Below are 24,699 nucleotides of genomic sequence, written 5' to 3'. Positions count from 1 at the left end.
TGGGATTGAGTTAATTTCCCTTCTAGTAGCCGGTAGGGTGCTGTGTTTGGGATTTAGTATAACATTGATACCATGCTGATGTTTTAGTTGCTGCAGAGCAGTGCTTACACTAAGCCAAGGACTTTTCAGCTTCTCACACTGTCCTGCTACTGGGCAGACTGGCGGTGCAGCAGGAGCTGGGAAGGGACAGACCCAGGACAGCTGACCCAAACTGGCCAAAGGGGTATTCCATACCATCTGACGTCATGCTAAACAATATATAGGGGTGGCTGGCCGGGGTGGGGGGGGCCGGCTGCTCGGGGATGGGCTGGGCATCGGTCAGCAGGTGGTGAGCAATTGCATTGTGCATCACTTGTGTCGTACACACTATTATTAGTAGTACTATTATCATTATTGTTGATATTTTCCTTTCTTTCCTGTCCTAATAAACTGTCTTTATCTCAAACCACAGGCTTTCATTTCTTTCAGATTCTCTCCCCCATCCCAGAGAGGGAGGGTAGAGGGTGAGCAAACAGCTGTGTGATGCTTAGCTGCTGGCTGGGTTAAACCACAACACATGCTCTAATTCAATGAATTTATTCATACAGACAGTATTTCAATACAAATAATACAAAGCAAACTAGAAAATCAGTAAACACCACCATCACCAAAACCTCACATATACCTGGATTGAAAACAAAATAGGCTAGGCAGCTTTGTATACAAGGGATTCAAAAAAAATGTTTTGGTAAGAACTGGAATACTAACAACTCTCACTCTCCTGATATGCAACCAGAAGTCCCTCAGGTAAGAAAGCTGCAGTCAGATGTAAGATCAAATGTCCAAGTGAGAAAAGTCCTACTTCTGTGGAGAAGGACAAGAGAATAGTATGCTGCATCCGAGTGCGTACTCTCCTGGTCAGCAGGTAAAGGGCTATCTTGAAAAATCTCACCCTCTAGGTGATACACTGTCTGTATTTCTTTTCTCTACATGATTAACAGATAAGAAAGATACATTTGTGGGGACACTCTATGCAAACATACTGCTACTCCAGAGTTGGGAGGTTTTCCTTCCCCTGCACCTTTTGATTAACGAAAGGTAGTTCCTATCCATTAATTTCCTTCTCTGTATCTGCCAGGAAATAAGAAAGAACAGACATCATTTCACCTATTTTGCATCCACATTTGACTTCAGCTATCACTAACCCAATCATTCAGACTAAACAGTCGGTGCCTATTACTGTTATTATCCTTGTTCCATACAATACGGCTGACTTCTCAATAGGTAAGCTGCCAGCTACTGTTTCTATCAGACCCTGACGCATGCAGAGTCAGAGGAACAGGATAGGGTAGAATTTAGGCTTTTGGGAAATGCTTGCAAGTCTACAACTCTCCAAAATGTTCTGCTAAATTCTATGCAAAACAAAGTACTATGTATCCTTCCCAACAAGCGCTGCCCTATCCTGTTTCCCAAATTAGCCAGAAATGTTAAAAGATAGAAAAACAACAAAAATCAACAGCTAAAACAATTTGGAGCATCTGCTGTCTTTGAGCACACATAGATGACCACAGCTATTTTCTTGTTACTCAGTGCCCCTGGTTTTGGCTGTGATAGAGTTTATTTTCTTCATAGCAGCTGGTATGGTGCTGTGTTTTGGATTTAGGATGAAAATATCATTGATAACACATTGATAATGAAACACTGCTCTGCAACAAATAAAATAAGTCAAGGACTTTTCAGCTTCTCATGCTGCCCTGCAAGTGAGGAGGCTGGGGGTACACAACGAGCTGGGAGGGGACAGAAGCAGCAGGACAGCTGACCCAGACTGGCCAAAGGGATGTCCCATACCACGGCATCATGCTCAGCAATAAAACTGGGGGCGTTGGCCAAGGGAAGCTACTATTGCTTAAGATCTGGATGGGCATGTCAGCCCAGGCGAGCAATTGCCTTGTACATCACCTGTCCATCCCATTCCCCCCCCCCCCCCCCCCCCCCCCCCCCCCCCCCCCCCCCCCCCCCCCCAAGTCTTTATCTCAATCCACAAGTTCTCTCATTTTAACTTTTACAATTCACTTCCCCATCCCAATGAGGGGAAGTGAGAGAGAGGCTGTGGGGTACTCAGCAGCCTACCTCGTTAAATCACAACGCTCAGTTTTCTTTAACCAGCACGCAATAATTTTATTCATAAAGTACACAATTTATAACAAGAAAGTTAAAAAAAAAAAAAAACATGCCAAGCTGATGCAACTGTGAAATGCTACCATCCACATCAACTGCTACAGGTCTGTATTATAAGAAGGAAGCCACAGATGAGGAATAACTTGTGGCTATGCATTATTTGAGGTTACTCTGGGAGCTTAGAGAGCCTGGAACTGGGAAGATCAACGACAAATGAAGGCCACGTCCCTCCAGCTCCAGCACTGAGCTTGCAGCTCAGGCGTTTTCTTAGCAGCACTGTGCAAAACGCCACCTGTGACATCCAACCCAGCAACAATCATCTGGGATCGTATTCCTGTGCAGAACTGGACATAATTCATGAAAAACTGGAAAAAACACACACAGCAAGTTCCCCACCTCCCATTCAGCGTGTTCACTGTCCGAAGGCAACTAATACTAATGCAACACTGTCCTATGGTAGAAGAGCCACTTCCGCTGGAAGGTGAACCTGCTTTCTTGCATTCTTAAAATAAATCTCCAGTTCAGAAGGCAAAAGCACAAGAATTACCCCTCAAAGAAGATAACCGACATAAATACTTCAGCCTGTCGAAATGAAATTGGGGAATACCACTAGGAGTATTCTCAGTCCAAGAACATCAGACATACTCAAAGAAAATGAGAAATTTTATTCTCCTGTAGCATCTTGAACCAAATTAAATACTTACCAGACCTAAGAAAACAAATACCTCTTCTTGTTCACGTACCTCCTCCAATAAGTGGTTACGTTTTTAGGAAAGACTGTCCAATATGGCGATTACACAGAACGCAGACTGCAGACTGACCTGTTGTGTGACCAGTGAGAGGATCTGGGGGAGTGGCTCAAAAATCTCCCAGAGCTGGTTCTGTGACACAACCCAGTGTCCCGGGTTGGGGGAGAGCTGACATTAACAGCTAGGAGCTGCTGCTGTTTCAGAATTTCTGTTCCAACACCAGACGCTGTGTTAAGAAGAAAACAGTTTAAAAATATTCACTGAAAACCCACTCAAAACAGCCCATTATAAATACAACCAATAAATAAATAAATAAAAACACAAGAATTGCAGCAGCATACATTTGGTTTTCGTTTTAAATGCACCGATAGAAAATATTTCAACTAATGCCTTTTTTATATTTTTAAATCAGATTTAACAGAAATTTGACATTTCAGTGTTCAAATTGTTTCCTGCAAATGGAGAACTTGCATTGTTTTCCTTCTCCAGACTTAATTTCTCGTCAGCTATTGCCATATCTGCACATTCCAACATCTGACACGAGCAAATTTTTTTTTTCCCAAGAAATTCTAATAACTATTTTTTGCTCTAACTATGTATGTTAAGTGTTGACTTACACTTTTCTGGTTGTGACACAGATAGCAGAAAAAGAAGAGGAATTTGTTGTATTTTTAATAACAAATAACCCAGACAGATAAGTCCTCTTTTAAATCACTATAAATGATTTGATTTCTCCTTTTGTGAGGCTGCCAGATGCAATTTTGTAGTGAGGTTAAAAGTTAAGAATGTATTTCAGGATTCAAGTTTTGTAGGAACACAACAATAATATATAAGAAGGGTGTTATTTATTTATTTATTTTTAATAAGTATTCCTGACTTAGAATACTGAAAATGATGTAGTGTGTTCATGTATCACATAATGGAAAATGTACTATTAAATCTGAATTTTGTTTAGTCTTCAAAGCCACAATTGGAATATTACATACAATGGGACAGTTGTACGATATTGGGTCCCATATTAGGATGTTTGTTCGAGTTCTTATAAACATATCCGTAAGCAACTCAAAGGAACACAACCCTTACTGGAATCTATCAGACCATACATCCATCCGATTGTATTTGTCATCTACGACAGCACTTAACAGATAAAACAGTTAACCTGTCATCAGATTAAATCTCTTCTATACGTCTGGAACCATTTAAAACCCTTTTTCACCTCTGGCAACACAAGTACACCCCTTCTCAGACTTATTTTTGATATTGCATGTACCAATTTCAGTACTGTTACAGCAGTATTTGTCCTTGTCTTATTAACTCATGGCATTAATTTCCACTATAAGTAGCTTTAAACTGTATGAAAATTCTTTGATAAGTTTAATGAACATTGAGTCGTTCAATGAGCTTGAGCAGTTGCAGTAAAGGGAGAAGAGGAACAGCTTGCTACTGTTTTAAAATTATGAATTCTGTAAGTTTTCAATTTTAAGTTCTTACAATGTCATTTTAAACTCAATCATTATATGCTGAGGAAACAGATAAACAGATCTGTGTTAACACAAACATACTTTGCCTTTTTTGTTGTGTTTTTTATTTGTTTTTTAATGATACACATCACTACAGAAAAATTATGATTTAAGAAGTATAACTACCCCAACGCCTTACCTGTATTACCTCCTATACTGTGAGGAATGGTTTCACCCTGTGCACTCTTTCTGTAAAGTTTGTTCCACTTTTTCACCAAAAACTTCAACCTTGATAACAAAATTAATTTGTACAATCATTAATAACAATCAAAAATAAACTAAGATTTAATATTAAACTCTTTGTTGGTACAAATCATATGAAACAACACAAGTAACAATCCTTGTAGGAATGGAGAAAGAAGTCAATTTCAGTCCTTAGAATGATGGCTTACACCATTTTGCTTTACAACAATACTCCGAGGGTTCCAGAGGCACAGCACAATTTACACTTGGTTTACATTAAATAACATTTAAAGTCTAGCAGGTCAACACAACAATCCACAAGAATTCTTGACAGCTTACAGAGGTCTGTCATAATAAAATCCCAGAACACCTGGTTTCACTGACTCAAATGCCATTTTCATTATATTGCTAACTGAATGGATATGATTCATCATGGAGACACAGCTAGATCCAGCCCACAGAAAACTTGCTTTCAGCCAGGTAAGGGAAGAAGATGAAAAGAGCAAGCAAACACTGCCTGAGAAACCCCAGCTCTTCTCCAATCTGCTACAGGCCATGTCAGAAAGCTAAATTCACTGCAATTCAATGAAAGTTTCTGCTTACAGCAGAGCCAGCATTATGCAGTGCACAGCTACTGCCAGTGTCCTCCCAATGAGGATTATGTCACCCATCACTCCTACGCAGCACCAGGAAGACCTGAGCTTAAGAGCCTGGGGTAACAGCAGATTGTTTACATCGCTTTTTTTTTTTTTAAATCTTTGTACGTACTTTTTTTCCCCCCACGGTTACTAAACACTGAAGAAATCTATTGAGGACACAACCATGCGAACCTATACATCTAGGGAAGAAGAAAAATCCAGTAAGCCAGTCCCTCAAAATGGTTCAAGTTTGGATGGCAAAAAAGGAACAGGCATTGGAGCTTAACCACAACATCCTCTTGAGTATTGGGATGCAGATGCTGTGAGCTGTGGGATGGCAGATAACACCCTTGGTTTGTATCTGGCCCTGAGGCACTGGAAATGTTTGCAAGTTTTGGCATTGCTCTTCCACTCCGGCTCTAACCCTCCGGGGAGTTTTGTGGCAGCTCCTCCTGCCTCAAAGGATTAGTTCGGAGGTCACTTTTCCTCCATCTTTTGATACGGCTATCATAGCATCCACCTCAAAGACAACAGTACAAAGACATCCTGTAAGATCTCCTGAAAGTCTTAAGCTTCTTAATAACATTTTTTATAAGACAAGGAGATTGCTCAGAAGTCATCTATTAAATTTAAAACTTTTTTCATTAGATGGACACAAAAGACATTATGAGGTGGTGTATTGTTCTAAGCACAGATATCAAAATCCACTCCATAGTAAACAACTGCGTATGACAGAATCACGCCCAATGAAACAAGGGCTATTGAACTCAACAGGAAAATCATCTTTGATGAGACAATAACATTACGATACAAGAGAGAATATCCAGTGCATCCAAATGGACAACAACTGAAAGGACATCAGTTTGTAATTGTTATGCATTGATTTGCAAATATATTGCATCTGAGCATCTCTCAAGAAGACAGATACAGCTTTTACAAATCTTTGGTTTAGTACAAATGCAACTTAGCACTGACCCTGAAATAGAAATCTGGCCAAAGTTACAGCTAATGAGTCACATCTGAACTAGTTTTGGAGAAATCTTTTGCTAAATATTAAGCACAATAAACCATCGGAACTATTCATTTTTTTTATATTTCCAAGAAAACAAGTGTTCTGGTTTTACCTTGATACAGCGATGACTGCTCTGACTGCACATCTGAACTTGGTAAAAGGGCGGGAATGGGAAACAGAAAGCTGCAGGTCTGCAGGTGCAGGGTAGATTCCCATACGTGCTATTAGAGACAGGGTTGCTTGCTCACAGTCCTGAAATCCGCCGAGGAGCAGCAAGAGGTATTTCTTCTGATAAACTAGAGCTTTTCTAAAGCTCTCTGCTCTTAGGTACTTCCTATATAATTTCTGCATCTGGAGGAAAAAAAAAATCTAGCCATTAAAATTTAGCTACATTAAGCCCAGAAAAGTTGATTGTTTTTTCCAGCAAGGTTTCCCGCAAATCAGTTATGCATCAGTATTTAAACTTATTTTGCTTTGCAATACTGTAGAAAGCTATTTAATAATTATGAAGTATGGAAGAGTTGTACATTTCTCTTTAAAATGAATTTTTGAATGAGTATCTGTACTACCAACTCTGCACCAAAACTGTCCAAGTCACAAAGTAGTGGTATTGTACTCTGAACACCATATAAGAAGGTTTGTAGTAGTCTACTGAACTTCTGTACACCCATGGAGTCTTGACTTGACTAAAGTTTTGTCATGATTTTTGATTGGTGTACTGTCTTCATGTGGAGTGTTTATACTACAGACACAAGGGCAGCTGCAACACCTCTGTACCTAGCTAAAAGCACCCAACTTTGGAGTGTCAGACTACCTTAAATCTGAAAGTTTCACAACAAAATTGTCATACCTGAGATTCTAACACCGTTTTTCTCTTCAACAATTAAAATAGCATTTGTATTAAATATTAACCATAAAGCACATCAGTATAAATGCCCACCTAACTTAATTATAATTAAATTTGTCAGAATAAAAGTACTTAAGATTAGGAAAAAAGAAATATAAAAATCTAGATGTTTGATAATTTCATGCTTAGACAACAAATCTGGAACTCCCTCACATTTAAATGTAGAAAGAGATTCCAAAAGGTAGGTGACTTTTGGTGCAAGTTTCTGTCTAATATCAAGAAAGTTAAAAAGTATCTTTTCTGACGTAGGACACACGAGGAAAGAATGTTCCTAATTTAATATGCAGCTTCTAAAATCATTTAACCATAAGATCACCTTTTAAAATGGCAACTGAAAAGATTACAGTATTAAGTTCAAATTAAATGCCATAAACTGACAGATACTTAAAACCTTAGTGGCTGGAAAGGTGTCCAGCAGAAAAGAAGCTGGGGACGCTGGCTGAAAGCTGGATGAACATGAGCAAGCAGTGAACACCAATGGCAGCCTGGTCTGCATCAGAAACAGCATGGCCAGCAGGACTAGGGAAGTGATTGTCCCCTTGTACACGGCATTGGTGAGACCGCACCTTGAATGCTGTGTTCAGTTTTGGGCCCCTCACTACAGGAAGGCTACTGAGTTGCTTGAGTTTGTGGAGAGAAGAGCAATGAAGCTGGTGAAGAGAGTAGAGAACAAGATTTGTGAGGGGGAATTGGGATTGTTTAGTCTGGAGGATGCTGAGGGGAGACCTCATCCCTCTCTTCTACCAGCTACCTGAAAGGAGGTTGTAGTGAGAAGACTGTCAGTTTCTTTTCTCAGCTGACAAGTGACAAGACATTAGGAAGTGTTCTCAAATTGTGTCAGAGGAGATTTAGACTGGACATTAGGAAGAATTTCTTCACAGGGAGGGTGGTTAAGAATTGCATGGGCTGCCCAGAGAAGTGGTAGAGTCTCCACCCCTAGAGGTATTTAAGAGATGTGTGGGCATGGCACTGAGTGACTTGGTTTAGTGATGGGACTCAGTAAGTTAGGCTGATGGCTGGACTTGGTTGTCTTAAAGGTCTTCCAACCTAAACGATTTCATCCCTATAAATCTGAACTGCACGATTCCTGGCCCCCCTGTAACAGCAAGTTTTTATCATATTAATAATAAAGACAACCCAAGCAGAATTACTAAATTAGTTGCTCTACATGTGACAATAATCACTTAGGCAATGATCAAGAATGATAATACCAAGGACTGAACTTTCCAGACGGTTTTATGACCTTGAGTTGGTAATAGTTCTCACACAGCAAATCTGTGCAACAGGCAAGATACTGAGAGCAAAGTGCCAACGGTTTAAATGATGTGCTAATGGTTACAGCACTGTCTGCTCCTGAAGCTCCAGACGCTCCACTGGCTAGCCATCACTATCGTTTTACCTTAGGACTGGAAGTTTCTACCACTGGTTTGTTTTCAATTTCAACAGTTGCTTTAGCCAGTTCAGACTCTGCCCGTTTCAATGCATTCTGCAGAATGCTTCTCTCTTGCTGCCAAGCGTCTCTTTCCAGTTGTTGAACAGAATCAGTATCATCTGTAGATCTGATCTAAAAAGAAAAAAGTATACGAGCTATGATAGTTCTCACACATTATTTGACTTGAGATGTTTGGCTGTGGAAGTAATAACCTAACTTTATGGACAAACTAAAAAACAACTATCCTGATAGTCACTAGCGGCATTCAGGTGTTAAATGGTACAAAAGTAAACAGAAAAACACAAGCAGCCCTAGTTAAGAAGTTACAAATTAATTGTTAATCAAATTACTCCTTCCCTCTGTATATGTCTGATCAGTGCCACTATACTTACAGAGGTGGGACAAAATAGCATCTTGAGAACAAGAGCAGAGGACATCATCTACAAAACACACTTCAAATAATAATTATTAAAAATAGTTCAAACATGGGAAACAAAACCCATCTGTATTACACTGAACTGGAGGGAAGCTGCTTTACGTTAGTCTTGCCAGCAAGCATCCCAGTAAGGATTACAGTCCTGCCATCCTACGCATTCTATAGACAGAGCTACAAAAGCTCAATTTGAAGGCAGTAACAGATCCTTGTAATACCTGAGGAGTCCTATCCGATATCCATCAGGTTGATTTCCACTGCATCAGTTGGCATGATTACGGCCTATTCATTTTCGTACAAATTCCTCTGTAGCATTTTGCCTGTATATCTAATAGTCCTCTACTTATCACAACCCAAGGAAGTAACAAAAGTAAATTCCTTCGGTTTCCAGAGCATGTAGTTCAGCACACTTAACTGAAGGAGAAATTCAGGGAGGAACCTGAAACAAGAGGCAATTCTGGAGAACATAAAAGCCTGAAAAGAGGGCAGAGAGCAGGGATGTTTGTGACCACAGAACTAAGGACATCAAGGTGCATTTGTTCTCTAAGCTAAAGAAAAGCACGTGTCTTTAGGTTTTTAAGTGGAACCTCTCATTAAACAAAAATAGAGTCCCTGTATTTTTTGTGATCATTACAATTGCTTCCTCCAGCACCGAAGTCTGATCCAACAACAGAACAGACTGCTATACTGTGAATGCCAAACAAAATAATGTTAAGAGGCCTGCTAACAGAAGATGACGACCTCGGAAAAAGTTAGGAGCACTGAAAAGCATTTACAGCAGAGTTTCTAAAGACAATGGCCCTAATTACATCAGAGGAAAGAAAAAAAAGAACCCAAATATGCTTTTTTTTTTTTTTCCTATTCCAGTAGAGTAATAACTTGCATTAAGCTAAGCCAGACAAACAGCTTACCTCTGCTAAGTCAGATTTAAATGTAGCCATAATGTTGTCCTTATTCCCCACAGGCTCTCTGACCATTTTGTCCACAGCAGAGGGCCATATAGGTTTGTGAGAGGAAGGCTTAGTCAAATCAACTTCAGAGACACCTACCCAGAAAAGGTTACATCTCCCACCCTCAAGGCCGGAGATGATCTTTCTGGCAACCACCTAAGTGGCTGCACAGATGATAGAAGGAAACTGTTTAGTGTTTTTTGTAAGCAGTTAAACACAGGGAGAGCTTTCACCATGCCTAGCCAGCTTTTCATAGATCAGGCTTGTATTACAAAGAACATGAGAAAAGAAGTTACCAAAAGCCTCGTGTTCTGAAAAGTCACAACTTTTTCTCAAAGGTAGGTTTTTTGGGAATCTTCTACAAAATTGTAGATCAAGCAGGTGAGGGAGTAGAGGGAGGATGAATTTAACAGAACGAAGACTGTTAGCCATAAATCAAAAAAGTCCAGAATGGCTGCAATGCATTTGAAGAGCTCTCTTAAATAGGAAAGAAAGATATCTATGACAGCACAAACTTATGTGGTGAATAATATGAAATTTTATGGAACTGAGTTCAATTTTCAATAATCCCTAGGTATAAGATATCTGTAATACTGCAAACATGAAACAAGACATGCCTCCTGAGATGACAAACCACTACCACGCTTTTTGAAAACTGCTTGGCAATTTACTGGAAAACAACTGTGTCTGGATGTATACAGAAGAAGCAGTAACACTTCCCAGGGTTTGATAACCTCAAGCTTATTGCATACTTATTACATACCTAGGAAAAAATGGTTTCAGAAGCAGACTTTGCAATACACAAAGTGCAAGAGTATGATATTAAATATGCTAACATAAAGATGGTATGAATAGAAGAGTTCCTATTTTTTTCTATCCCCACGGCAAAAAGGAAAATTTGTTAAAGAACCAACAACAACAAAAAAACACAACACAACAATCACTACCACTACAACTTATGTGTGTATTAGAACTCATACATGCTGTTTTCCTCACCTGAGATGCAGGAAGAGACAATAAATCTGATTTTAGTTCCTTTAACATCTGCAGTAAAGATGCTACAGCTTCATTATTTGATGCAGACCAATCATTAACTGTTCTGTTAAATAGAAATACTTTTTCAGTATCAGGTTGATTTGTAGTAATTTCATATTACGATTAGTATACATCTGATTCCTTCTCCCCACTGAAATACCTTTTTAAGTCTTGATGCTGTCCTTATGTACTATTTATCACACAAAATACTATAAATACACACAGAAATTAACAGTTTTTATTAAAGAGTAGAATTTCTAAATAGTGCTGCACAAGAATTTATTCAAAAGTCTGTACTTTATGCCAGCCTGAAATTCTATTATACAAATTCAGGCTGCAGCTAGATGTTACCACAGTATTTCACTTTGCCGCCAAAGAAAAAAAAATCACTGCTGCTTGGCCACTCATTCTTGATGACTACCTTTTCTCTTCCACGCTCAATGGATTTTCCCATTCCAAACCTGAAGCTGTGTTGATTTTTTTTTTTTGATTGCTCTCCAATCAAACTCCTGCAGCTATCAAACTGACAAAATTCTTTCCAACCCAAGGTTTTTCTTTATGGATTTGTTCTTTCTTAGCAAGGTCACTTCACAGATCTGGTTCGAAAGCAGGCACACAAGCTTCTAACAGGAATAGCTACAGTGTGATGACAACCTTTTAAATACAGTCTGCTGCCACCATGAAACCATGGTTTCACACAAGGTAGGTCTTGTAAGCAGAGGAAGTGATACACTACTTACTTCCTTCAGCACAGGGCTTTCAGCCATGACCCACACAAGTTTAGAAGCAGGATGGAAAGAAAACTACTATTTCATAACAGAGTTTAAATGGCTACTCACTTATTTACTGTTTTATATATGAACTCCTTCAGACATGCAGCTACAAAAAGCAACTGCTGTCTTATCTTCTCCAGCTGTTGTTGCTGCTGTTGCAAGTTCAATTTTTCACTTTCTTTTGTCATGGGCTGTTTGGCATTTTGATCTTTGTTTAAAGCACACAACAGTTCTCGTTGATTGTTGGAAGACGAAGGACTTTCTCTTAACTCTAATACTGCCAGTATTCCTTGCAGCTCTTTAATTTTTTGTTCATCCCTCTTGTGTTGCAGTTCCAAATTTTGCTATTTGAACAGAATAGATAGTAACAAATTGCTACTTATGCATACATATACAGATTATATAAAAATATAATATATATTTTCAGTCTGCATATACAGAAATAAAAGCATCACACCCAACTAACATACCCATCTCAGTGTGTTCCTTAACCCACAAACCCCTTACAGGAGAAGACATATTACTGCACTCCAGGGCCACCAGTAAGCCATTTAATTACTATAGATTAGGCATCTTCTCCAAAAACTTCCGGACTCTGTGACTGACAAGTCTCTGGAGAGTCTACAAAGTCTCCCTCCTCCCCTAATGAGAATGAAGGAGCTGAGAAACAAGAAGGGTGAAACTGGAAACAAGAAGGGTGAAAAAAGCAGAAAAACAGCTGACTACTGAATTTTTCATAGCAATTTGTTTCAGGCATTTTAATTGAGGAATACTATTTACAGGTTCTCTGTTTATGGCTATTTCAATGTAAGAGAAGACTTGAATAAACATTATTACCAGTCTTTCTTGATCTCTCTGCCTGTCTGTCTCTTTTTCCATTTCTGTTTGTTGCTGTTGCCTTTGCTCTTTCTCCTCTTTCTTGTTATCTTGTTCTTGCACTGTCTCAAAGACTAACTGCAATTGTTCTCCATCAGCTTTCAGCTTTGCCTCTCGTTCCTCCTGGGCCTTTAGGGAGCGGATTACCTCTTGATTTTGACTCTGAAGAGACTCCATTGTAGCTTGTAGTTTGTTACCGATCTCTCTCTCCTTCCGTGTTTCTTTGCAACACATCCATACTTCAGCCTCTAGCTGCCTTTTAGAATGAACAGCCTTCTGGTGTGTTTCGTCAATAATAGCAGCAAGCTCTGTTGTTCGGGACCTCTCTTCTGCCAGCTTGGCTTGAAGCTCTCGGATAAAGGCTTGTTCCAGCAATGATGCCCTGTGCTGACAAGAAGCGTCTTCCTTAGCTCTCATGCTCAACTGTTCTGTCAAAAGACGTTCATGATTCAAGGAATTCAAGAGCTCCAATGAACGATTTTTCTCAGCTTCCAAATTTCTCTGTAGCTCTGACACTTTTTTCTGTTCTTGAGACAGCAACGCTTCACAGCGTGAATGTTCTATCTGAAGTTCCTTGCGGAGATTATCATTTATCATTTGCTCATGCTCTAAGGATACAGACAGCTGGCTATTCTGCATTGACTGCAGCTCCAAGGCAGCCTGCAAATCCTGCTCAAAAGGAGACATGAATTAATATTCTAGCACAAGCATTCCTTTGTTGGAGTAGGCAAGCATTCAGCAATTTTCAACCTTCCGTTTTATCCATGGAGAAATTCAAGACTGAATTAGAGCAGTTCAGGTATTAAAAAGTGTAATTAAAAATGGCAAGTTTAATTTTCTAATTATGAGTGCCAGAAGCATAGAATCATTAAGGTTGTAAAAGACCTCCAAGATCATCTGGTCCAGCCATCACTCTACTACCAATGTCACCCACTAAACCATGTCCCTAAGCACCACGTCCAACCTTTCCTTAAACACCCCCAGGAATGGTGGCTCCACCACTTCCCTGGGCAACCCGTTCCAATGCCTGACTACTCTGAGAAGAAATGTTTCCTAATTTCCAACCTGAACCATCATGACACCAAGTAACAAAACCAAAGATCATACTAAAATATCTTTCAGTACTTTTTTTTTTTCCCTCTTCAATCAGTACGATCCTCATTGGGAGTCAATATTCTTTTTGTCACTCAAATGCCTTAATAAATGACACCTGAAGCAGAAAAAAACTGTACTGATTTAAAAGAACCAAACATTAAAGCAGTAGGAGCATTTGTAAAATCTCTGGATTTTACAGCTCATCTATTTGAAGTACACAGCATAGACTGATGATGATAATCCATTCTCAGGTCAATTTTGCGAGTTAGTGCATTGCCATCACCATACCTTTAGAAGGAAAGGAAGCAATTGAATGGGCAGTCTCACAATGCTTGCAGACAGAACTAGCATTGCTGAAGTCCTTTGAGGAGTTTCTACCCTCTCCCTCCAGTCAACACCATATCTTTTCTGACCATATAGGAATCTAGGTCATATGGCTACAGGGCAGACATGTGGCAGACATGTGGCACAAACTGGTATTCCATCAGCATTCTGCAGTGGCATTTGTGAACAGTTTAATCTGTTGCACAACTCCATAGCTTGGGCAATGCACTTCTTTTTAGCCTTTAAATAAGATGGTCTTCCTGAGCAGTCCTTTTACAAGATGGAGCATGTTAGCACCATGCCTACCACACAAACAGAAAAAGACAACCAAAAACCACCTACACACTTAAACACCTATCAGAAAGATAACATAAATGAGAAAGACTAGAAAAAAATAGAGTCAGAACTGTCTCTCCCCATTTTGGCCATCTAACCAGGATTGTTCTGGAGTTAGAGTTTGGCTTTGGTTTCTAATTTTACAAAAGGTTTACATTAAATCATCTTCATTTTCTAGTCATTTTAAAGTCTTTTACAAGAACTAAGTCATTGCTATCACAGTATCAGTGAGAAAGCTGTTCATTTGTTTTCTATTCAGTTCAGAAGAAAGGGTACAGAAATAAAGAAAGTCCGGTTAACCTCCAAAAATACATTTTAAGTCAGAGGTTCCAGATACTCTCTGCCAAGCATATGTATCATTAAAAGTTTTCTTTATAATCTTAGTTGATCATACACAGCACATCCTCATGGCATATTTGCTCTGGAATAAAGGATGCAGTTACACAATTGTAGAATCTGGCTTTACCTGTACAGCAGAGGCAGTACAAAACTGACTCCAAGAGAAAGTTTAAGGCTCTGAAAACATTAAGATGATATAAAAAATATGCATACAACATTTGCTTATTTCTATGTGTGCAGACAGTAACTGAAAGCTTTAATTCTGCAGGGGAAAAAATGCCATGCACAATTGGTAGAAGTAACTTTTCTTTTTTAAAAACTGTTATTGAACAAAAACACTGGATACGAAAAACAGTGCAAAAACCCGTTCATTCACTTCTCTTGGTACATGAAGTTAAGATGCAGGGCATTACCTCCAAGGCCTTTTTATTTTCATCTTCTGCTTTCTTATGCTGAAACTGTTGTTCCTCATACAAGCCTCGCAGCTCTGTTTCTGTCAGGCGTTCGGTCTGCAATTCTTGGAGAGCAGCTGTCAAATCCTTTTCTTTATTTTCCAATTCAAAACTGAAAAGTTCAAAATGACACTATCTATGTTCAGAACAGAACATCCATTGCAAGTGATGCAAGTGAGACATTTTGGATTACTTTTTGTGAGTTGGTCTATAGACTTATTTAAGATAGCCTCAGTTACAAAGGTCAGTTTCAAGTCACAGCTGTTCAGCATTTTAAAACGGTTTACTTCTGTACAAGCAAAACTAAAATTGTCCTATTTAGTACCTACTAAAAGATATAGATAAATTATCTATCCTGGCAGAACAAAAGTGGTTCTAAGAGGCAATTCTCTGTTTACTTTTATTACAGTTATACAACATGCCTCGACTGCTGAGAAGGTTATGAACTAAGTGCTACTGGGAAGGTAAATATTCAAATTTGAATCAAGGAATAAATAAATTTGTTACTAAAGAAAAACAAACATATCCATGAAAAGTGACAGAGGCACATCTGTGAACCCAATGAATATAAAGCTTTTTCAGACCTGTCAATAAATTTAAATAAATAAAATCTACTTCTCACCGGAACTTGTTTATTTCCCTCTGATGCTCTTCTAGGGATTTTTGTAGCCTCTCATTCTCTTGCTTATGTTCATACAGCTCTGACTTCAGGGCTGATACTGCTGCTTTTTCTTGATTCAAGAGTTCACATGTTTCAGAGACTCTCTTCTGCTCCTCAGACAATGAGCTGTGCAAGTCACTTACAATTGATTTTTCCTGCTGAAGTTTATATTCTAATAATTCAACTAGGATAAGAAAATGTTAGCAGTTATTTATATTCCAGAGAATTTGACAATATACTGTCAGTAACACTGCTTCAAATTGCAGAAAAAAATAGCTGTATTAAAGCATTCTTGTCTGGAGAAGTTACTTATTTTCAAATATGATAAGAAAAAGCAGAAAGATGCACATATATGCTACAGCTTTGCCTGCTAGTGGACCAGGAAAAGTAAGGATATAAAAGCTGAGTGAGACTGTATGACCTACTGTGATATACTGCAAATAACCTGTTACTCATAGATTCTATAACTCATTAAACAAAATGATACATTTACTAGCAAATATATATACAAAGAATTCCCTGAAAACCACCAAGGGTGTCTTGCTAGACTTAATGTTCTTTCCTATATACATACAGCCAGCATTCAACTCCATTGCTTTGGGTTCTTTTAAAGCTTCTCTTTGCTTTTCACAGATTTATCTTAAACAATAACATTAGAATGAAGGAAAGGCCCGCTTCTTCCTCTGCTAAAACTGGCTTTTTATCTGCTATGCAAAAAGGAAAGAACTGACATAGAAAACTGGGCAACGAGGACTTGGCAATTACTACCTTTCCTCCGAAGCTGGTGTTCTTGTTTGCTCCCATGATCTTCTGCATTTGTAAGAGTTTCCTGTAACTGCTGCAGCTTCTCCTGGTTCTGAAGGTGTGTCATGCGTAGCTGAGCTCGAAGGTCCTGTATCTCAGAGAGCAAGCTATTTCGGTCTGAAGAGAAAAGATGTTCTACAACCATCTGCCTCTGTTCCTCCTGAAAATGATCCAACTCCTCTTAAATCTACGAGTCTATCCCCATTTTTTTTTCTACAAAGATAAACCCTAGAGAACCACTCAGTACACGTTTTATATAGATGCAACTTCAAATGACTAAATACATATTTAACATTAACTGTTTGAATTAAAATGAAGTAACAAAAGACCCCACTTCACTAGCTTCCAAATAGCATAATAGTAACAATAATAGTTTATACATAGCAGTTACCAGAAACCATCTGGTCTCAAGCTGAAAACTAATTATAATGAAAAAATCCCAAACAGTTATGGAGTTCGCTCAGGATACACCCTCTGCAAGAGAAGTTTGTGAAGCTCCAGATGGATTTTTTGAATCAAATATTTCCTTTTCCCTATCGCTGTCCCCTGCTCGCTATTTTTTTCTGGCTGCCAGGTAAAATAATCAATAAGCTCTATAATAGAAGAGCTTGAGAACAACAGTGCCAAAACAGACTAGAAAAGCCTACTCATCCTATACAATCCAAACTAATGCACACAGCATTATTTAACGATAGAAGTAATAAACTTATAAAAATATTGGTAGTATCCATGCAACATGTCCAGATCTAACCCCAACTAAAGAATGGGGGAATAGAAGTGATTTAGGAGCATAATTCTAAGAGGTTTTCTTACTTGTTGTTTCATGATATACTCTAGTCTTTCCGCTAATGAAACTTCATCACCACACCCAGGATCGGAGAAGTGAGACTTCAAGTCAATTTGCAACACATTTCTCTCCTTCTCAAACACACTCTGTACTGCTTGGAGAAATTCTGCTCTCCAGTCAGCAGCAATATCTGAACGTTCCTGTTAAAAAAAAGCACCTATTACCAATCTGTAACCTACTGTCTTTGATATCATTACTGCATAAGAGTAAAACTAATTGCTAATTCAAGCAGACCAAAGCTGTCTGAGAGGCCTGTTCAAATCTCAGAAAGAGTCCCCTGCTCCTCATATATACGCACATACAGTACCTAATATACTTATTTTATGTATGTATATATATACACACACACACACACCTCTCTCTATATATATACACACACAAAACAAGTTAACCAGTTTTTAAAGGGTACAAGACATCTTTATTGTCATACCTTGTTTCCTCTATCTGCCACCTTGCTAAGATAATCTTTCAGTGACTGTATAGCATCCAACAAGGCTAAGCCCTCCTTCTGCCATCCCTCCATCATTGCTGTGGTCTGAAGAACATTTTTCTGCTCCTTAAAACCAAAGGAATGTTCTGACAAAGCCAATATTTTGCAGCTCTCCTCGTATACCATCTTCAGCACAGTCTGACAAGGGGGAAAAAAAAACAAAACCAAAATAGTCAATATTAGGAAACAGGCATCAACATCTTGACAATGTATGAGTGGAATCTGATAGGACTAGACAACAAAAATAAGGTGGCTGTCCTAGGCTGTAACATCAATAAATGCATGCAGTTCTGCCCTGGTACTTAACATGCTTAGTAAACTCAAAATATGCACACACACCTCTTAAACAGTTTTTCTGGGAACAGATCAAGTTCTATCAAGTCATATTACTAAACTCAGTGATGACAGAAAATTGAATTACATATTTAGACAACCTTAGCTTAATTTAGTAGATTGATTATTTTGAGAGATGTTATTTGTACATGATCTCAATTTACACAGTAGAAACTGTTTCCTTTGATATTATCGGGCAAAATAATCTCTCTTAAATAAATTCTCCATTCGCAAGTTATTACACCATGCACAAATGTTTCCTGGTCTCATTTTGAGGAAGGTCACTGGAGATTTAAGTCATTTTCTACGTACATTTAACCAAAAATATCCCAGCCTTGACATAGAACTCTCTCTCTCTCTTTGCTACTTACTACTACTACAAGAATAATACAAGGTACTTTTCCTTAACTCTTTGTATTCTTCTTTGCACTTCTCTGCATGACTTAACTTTTGAATCAACCCAACTTGCTTTTCTGCATCTGGAATTGAAATACTGAATACGTCAAGAAGGAATGCATAATGATGCAACCTTTTAGTAAAGGTTAACAAGAGAAGCAGAAGCACACTAAAGTGTCATACTAAACATTCAGCATTGGAACATGCACTCAGATCTTCCAGTCAGTAACTGATGATCCACGAAAGCAACTAAATAAAAAAAAAAACTCTGCTTTTTCAGATCTTCCTTCATTTTTCGAGCTAGATGAAACTGTCTGTTAGACATTTTGGGAGGCAGCAAGTACACACTGGGAAGTATACTTCTAGTTTTATATTACTCAAGTTTCTTCAAATAGTATTGTACTCAAACTCCCCGTAGTCTACCACACTAAGCCTTGTACTTCTTGCCAGCCTCACACAGGAGATGATTTGGAGCACTGAATTTCTCCCTTCCACCAGCTGGAACTTCTGGAATCACAGAGAGCTTACTCAGCTACAGCATCAAAAGAGAGTCCCTGGGATATATACCTTCTTGAACTCGCCTTAATGACTGGAGTAAGCAATCATTGCTCAGTCTTCTGTATATTCTTCCTCCTCCTTGAACCATCTGAAAGATCCCTCCATACAGTGGTGTTTCCACAGATCTCCATCAGATCAGGATGTCAAAAATAGGCAAGGGAGCACCATTTCAACTGTATATATTTATTTATGAAACAGCTTTCTGTAAAGCCTCTGAGACAAACCCATCAATCAACAGATCAGTCCTGCCACATGCTGGAACGTCACCAGTGCTATCCTAGCAAAACTTCTGCAATTCTAGCAAGTACAAGCAAGACAAATGTCAGTAGGCTTGTTATAAGAGTCATTTTTGCTTGTCTCAAGAATCATAATCAACTCGAGGTTTAAAACAGTACAGAACAGTTCACAGTGTAAATCTTCTACAGCAGTTAGCTTAGCAGCTAACAGCTAACTCCATTTTATATTAGCATTTCATTTCTACTGTTTCAGTTTTAATTTGATAGCATGTTTATATTAACAATATATTACCTTCAGCTGTGGTGAAAGTACTTCCTGTTCTTTCATTGACTCCATAACATCTGAAAACATGCCATGGTACTGCACGTAAGCCATGAAACTAGCATCTAGATGGTCTGATGGTTGTAGCTCCTGCTTTAGTTTAGCTGCCAAGTTTGAGCTGGTACCTAGAGAAAGAGACAGCCCCCAGGTGTTAGAAAGCTGAAGAGAACTTGAAACCAGCATAACCGCTTGCAAGTAACTGTGATTCCTTCTGCTATCATAAATGTATGGTTAGTTGATTGAAATCTTGTAAGAGGTTGACCCGAACCAACTTAAACAAGTAAAAGGTTATAAGTCACCTTTAGCACCAGGAACGATGATGATGATGATTTTAAGTTAAGACTCAATAAAACTCCATGTCTCCTACCCAGTATGAAAAGGGACGAAGAAGGAAAAGTAGACTTTCACTAGCGTGACTACCTTCTGAACCAACTAAGAAAGGCACAGATAGCAAATAAAAGATGCGCAGTAAAAGAAAATTGGGGAAAGTGGCAACGTTAGAATAGTTTTTTCCCGAAGCTATCAAAAAAGTGAAAGGAATCTACAAACAAAGTTGAACTTACTGCTGCCATATTCATTGCTCATCACGTCTGTGGCAGATACTCTTGATCTTATGTCATCTTGCAAATCAGACGGGGTTAGATTATCCGCTTCTCTCATCTGCTTGGAAATAAAAAAATATTTTATTTATTCACATTAACTTAGTGTTCTGAATCCAGCTGTTGACCTGTCTCTATTTATAGCACCTTTGTTACTAGTGCTGACTTGAGTAAATGCCTACTCCTTCAAAGAGTTAGAGGCAGCAAATATGACGACAAATGCAGCACCAGTACTCCTTGAAAACCATTCTGTCTACATTTTTCCCTTTCAGTAGCCTTAAGAAACAGAAGAGTCTTTGAAAGAGAAGCATTCGTGTTTAGTCTCAGCTGACGTGTCATTCTGAGGAATACTGTAAATAATTTCCCTCTAGATACTTTTCTTCTGTAGCAAAATGGAAGAAATAGGAACATTACATACATTTTACAACTTGCAAGTAGAACAAAACTCTCTTTCTGCAGCATGAAAAGAAATTTCACTACTGGGCAATTTCAAATATAAGCTATGGTAATTGAGGAGAAATGATAAGCCTCTGCTGAAATCTGTTCAGTTTGTCTATGGGGGTATAACAGTGGACTTAAGATTAAGGACACCTCGCAATGAGGCTCCCCAAAAGCCAAACTGAAATCACACACAACATCCACTGTTGTGTCAGCATCCAGAAGATTTTTCCTTTTCAAATCAAAAAGGGTTAAAAGTTTAATATAAAGTTACAATATACAAACTTTAATCACCGTTCAAGCAGCATCCAACCAGCCTGACGTTAACACTGAAGGGGAACCTCTGTCAGGAATGGCCCTCTGCACCACCACGCTAAGAGCCATGCTAACTTTCATGGAGCCAACAAAGTCCCAAACCAGCCCAAATCCTCTGGCCTCTATCAGAGCCAGTCAATTTAAGTTGTCTGTGTCCAAGAGAAGCTGAACTCTGCAGGAGGACATTCCCTAAACTTCACCTTTTCAATAAAACCGCAAGTTAACAGTGCATTTAACCCAATGTAACTGCCACTAGAGACGGTTCCGCACCACTTCCTCTTCTGTGCCCACCACATGCTGCAACATCACACATTTCATCTGTTTGGGATCTACCAATTGGGACAGCTGTGCAGAAACTCAACACTAGTTTGATGAAGTGATCAAAGCTTAACCCTTGGTGAACAGTTTTCCACTGAAAGAGTGTCCCAAACTGAGCCAAAGCAAACGCCTTCAGTTACAGGGCTGCTAGCTCAGCCCATGGGAAGGGGCATGAGGCACATGTTGGAGATAGGAGAATGGGGCATTTTATGTGTTTGTAATTAATTTTCCTTCAAAAGCAAGGCATAAAAATTGAGAATAAAATGAATAAAATTAATTTTTTGAAGTAGACTATCTTCCTGTGAAAGGATACAGAAACAAGTACATAAAAACTCCCATTACCAAGAAAAACCTTTCTTCTGCTATTTTGAAACAGTCTCTTCTAACTCTCTACCACAAAGTTGCCAATCAGTTACTTCCACGGAATCCCGCTGCAAAAGTACCAGGATTTGCAAAGTCCTCTCAAGAATTCTTCAGAGAACACAAGAGCAATCCAGATTTTTACTGGTACCAGACCAGCAGCATAAAGACGTGTGGGACACTAAGCCTGCTGTAAGCAGCCTATTCTTCAGTTTTAGTATTTGGAAGGCATTTTCACTTATTCAAAGCTGTGGCAAACAATCTTTACATACAGCCCAGAGTTTGCTCCAGTATCTGACAGTGAGAGAGGTTCTAACAACGGTACATACAGAAAGATATTCATACCCCTCTTGGTGTTTAATTTCCCACTACTTCGAGCCAATCGCCCAGCAATGATTTAGGATGGGAACAGAGCTGAGCAGTCTTGTGTAAATACCATGAAATCAAGGCATGAAATATCGCTTACCAAAATCTTTTTCTCGGTAACATGTTCATCGTCGTCAACAGAATAGGTACTTTCAGAGAAAACTGGAGATTTTACATCTACATCCACTGCTTCTTCATTGCCATTTTCATACAGGTTAGAAAATCCCATCAAAAGAGAATTATCTCCTTGAAGGGATGACCTAACGTGTACCACTTGAAAATCTGTGCTTTCAGCTTCTGAAAAAGGTGTCAGATGAAGCACTGGTTCAAGTTCCACGCTTGTATCTTCCTTCCTCACAATCTCAGGTGAACCCCATGAAGCCATATCCACGATGAAATCCTGGAAATCTTTCCGAGTATCTTTACTATAGCAGATGTTCAAATTGTTTTTTGGAGAATCAAGACTTTGATCATTTTCCAATGTTAGTTGGCAATGCTTTTTCAGATTTTGCTGCTCTTCAGAGCTGTTCATCACGTCCATTTCCTGAGTTGAGATATCTTCCTGTGATTGTTTAATTTGAGATTTTATATTTGTGTTGTGAGTCATAGAGTCAAACATAACTTCATCTTTTTCCTACAACAAGATAAAACAATTTCTTAATGCAATTTAAATATGATTTTGCAAACTGAAAAGCATATATTTAAGAACTCATTGCAAAACTTATAATCAAATCTATTATTATTCCCAGATTTTATACAATAATCCAACACTTTAGTTTATTTGATATACAAACTAACCAGGCTTTTTTTTTTTTTTTTTTTAACAAGTGTATCATCAATGGGAAAAAAAATCCCATACAATATGAAAATGTACCTATTTCAGCAGAGCTGACTTTTTCATCAAACAGGAAAAACAATATTCCTTGTAGCTATGTAGATGATCTTCCTACTTTTAAATAAATAAAAATCAGAACATGTTGCTTTCCTGATTTGACAAATCTCCCCTAACTATCTTAAGACTTACTTCCTGATCCAGGGCACTGGAGAAAAAAAAACAAAAAAAAAAAAAAAACAGTTAAAAAGAAAAGTTCTACGTGCAGTTCCTGTACCTGCCATTTCAGCCCAGGAGAAACAAACATATTTTTGCTGCACCTCCAGCTTTCATTTTAATGCATTTCCTAATTTTCATCATTCCCACTTTTGAACCTAAGAATAACTGTATGGGGGTTCTTCACTCCTCTATGAGCACTGTATTTGTTTCTGTTAAGTTCACTGTTATATGAAGGCCCTTCTACGTTAACATTTTGAACCAGTTCTAATTCACCAGTCAGAAGTAATGAGTTGCTTAATCTCATGAGGGTTTTCTGACTCAATATTCCATGCACGAGTCCTTTCTTTTCTTCTGAAGAGGTTCTGTATCACAACTCGTAATGACATTTACCAAACTAGAACAAAAAATAGTACCTAAAATATTACTATTTTTCCTTCTCCTGCTGTCAGCTCATTGTCACTAACTTGTCTAGATAGCTGACAGTCTAAACTAAATATTGTACTCTTCCTTTTTCTAGGAAGGACGATCTATACAAATAGGTCTTTTTAAACAAATGGACCCCGAGCTCCCCCTGGGGTGGATGAGGAGCTGACAGAGAGCTTATGGGTCAGTACGAAAGGGAGGGCAGGGACAGGCAACGTTATCCTGGTAGTCTGCTACAGGCCACTGGACCAGGAAGACCAAGCAGATGAGGCCCTCTAAAGACAAATAGGAGCAGCCTCATGTTCACAAGCCATGATCCTTATGGGGGCCTTCAGCCACCCCAATATTTGCTGGGGGGACACCACAGCAGGGCATAGGCAATCCAGGAGGTTCCTGGAACATGTTGATGGTAACTTCCGTCTCCGAATGACAGAGGAGCCAACAAGGAGAGGTGCTATGCTAGACCTCGTTCTCACCAGCAAGGAAGGGCTGGTGGGGAAAGTGAAGCTCAAGGGCAGCCTTGGCTGCAGCAACTGTGAAATGGTGCAGTTTAGGGTCCTGAGGACAGTGAGGGGGAAACACAGCAAACTTGCTACCCTGGACTTTAGCTGAGCAGACTTTGGCCTCTTCAGAGAGCTGCTTGGTAGAGTACCATGGGAGAAAGCCTTGGAGGGAAGAGGGGCCCAAGAAAGCTGGTTAATATTCAAGGATCACCTCCTGCAAGCTCAGGAGTAATGCATCCCAACAAAGAGGGAGTCAGGCAAAAATGCCAGGAGGCCTGCATGGATGAACAAGGAGCTCCTGGCCAAGCTCAAGCAGAAAAAGGAGGCCTACAGAGGGTGGAAGCAAGGACAGATAAGCTGAGAGGAAAACAGAGAAATCGTCCAAGCAGCCAGGGATGCTGGTTAGGAAAGCCAAAGCCCTCTTAAAATTAAATTTGTCCAGGGACATCAAGGGCAACAAGAAAGGCT

The 24,699-nt window shown here is 39.0% G+C and overlaps 1 protein-coding gene across 11 annotated transcripts in view; it reads right to left on the bottom strand.

Annotated features, from left to right (window-relative positions):
• The window catches only part of PCNT (pericentrin), a 100,231-nt gene that overhangs the window by 3,321 nt on the left and 72,211 nt on the right, over positions 1-24,699 (bottom strand). For 8 of the 11 annotated variants that reach the window (XM_048047156.2, XM_048047157.2, XM_066999027.1 and 5 more), the window contains 15 exons: positions 22,355-22,888; positions 20,422-20,521; positions 19,829-19,983; positions 17,954-18,151; positions 17,490-17,663; positions 16,641-16,836; positions 15,834-16,056; positions 15,173-15,323; positions 12,627-13,334; positions 11,856-12,133; positions 10,978-11,080; positions 8,566-8,730; positions 6,372-6,610; positions 4,566-4,654; positions 2,979-3,132 (listed from right to left, as the gene is read on the bottom strand). In XM_048047156.2, the coding sequence (XP_047903113.2) occupies positions 2,979-3,132; positions 4,566-4,654; positions 6,372-6,610; positions 8,566-8,730; positions 10,978-11,080; positions 11,856-12,133; positions 12,627-13,334; positions 15,173-15,323; positions 15,834-16,056; positions 16,641-16,836; positions 17,490-17,663; positions 17,954-18,151; positions 19,829-19,983; positions 20,422-20,521; positions 22,355-22,888 (3,467 nt within the window). Of the gene's footprint in view, positions 1-2,978; positions 3,133-4,565; positions 4,655-6,371; positions 6,611-8,565; positions 8,731-10,977; positions 11,081-11,855; positions 12,134-12,626; positions 13,335-15,172; positions 15,324-15,833; positions 16,057-16,640; positions 16,837-17,489; positions 17,664-17,953; positions 18,152-19,828; positions 19,984-20,421; positions 20,522-22,354; positions 22,889-24,699 lie in introns of those variants that run through there. The other 3 variants (XM_066999026.1, XM_048047163.2, XR_010832150.1) reach the window with 2 other exon arrangements.

The sequence above is a fragment of the Anser cygnoides genome, chromosome 6 (genome assembly GCF_040182565.1).
Source record: "Anser cygnoides isolate HZ-2024a breed goose chromosome 6, Taihu_goose_T2T_genome, whole genome shotgun sequence".
NCBI classification, from domain to species: domain Eukaryota; kingdom Metazoa; phylum Chordata; class Aves; order Anseriformes; family Anatidae; genus Anser; species Anser cygnoides.
The sequence above is the reverse complement of the archived record's forward strand: the minus strand, read 5'-3'. Positions and strand labels throughout refer to the sequence as shown.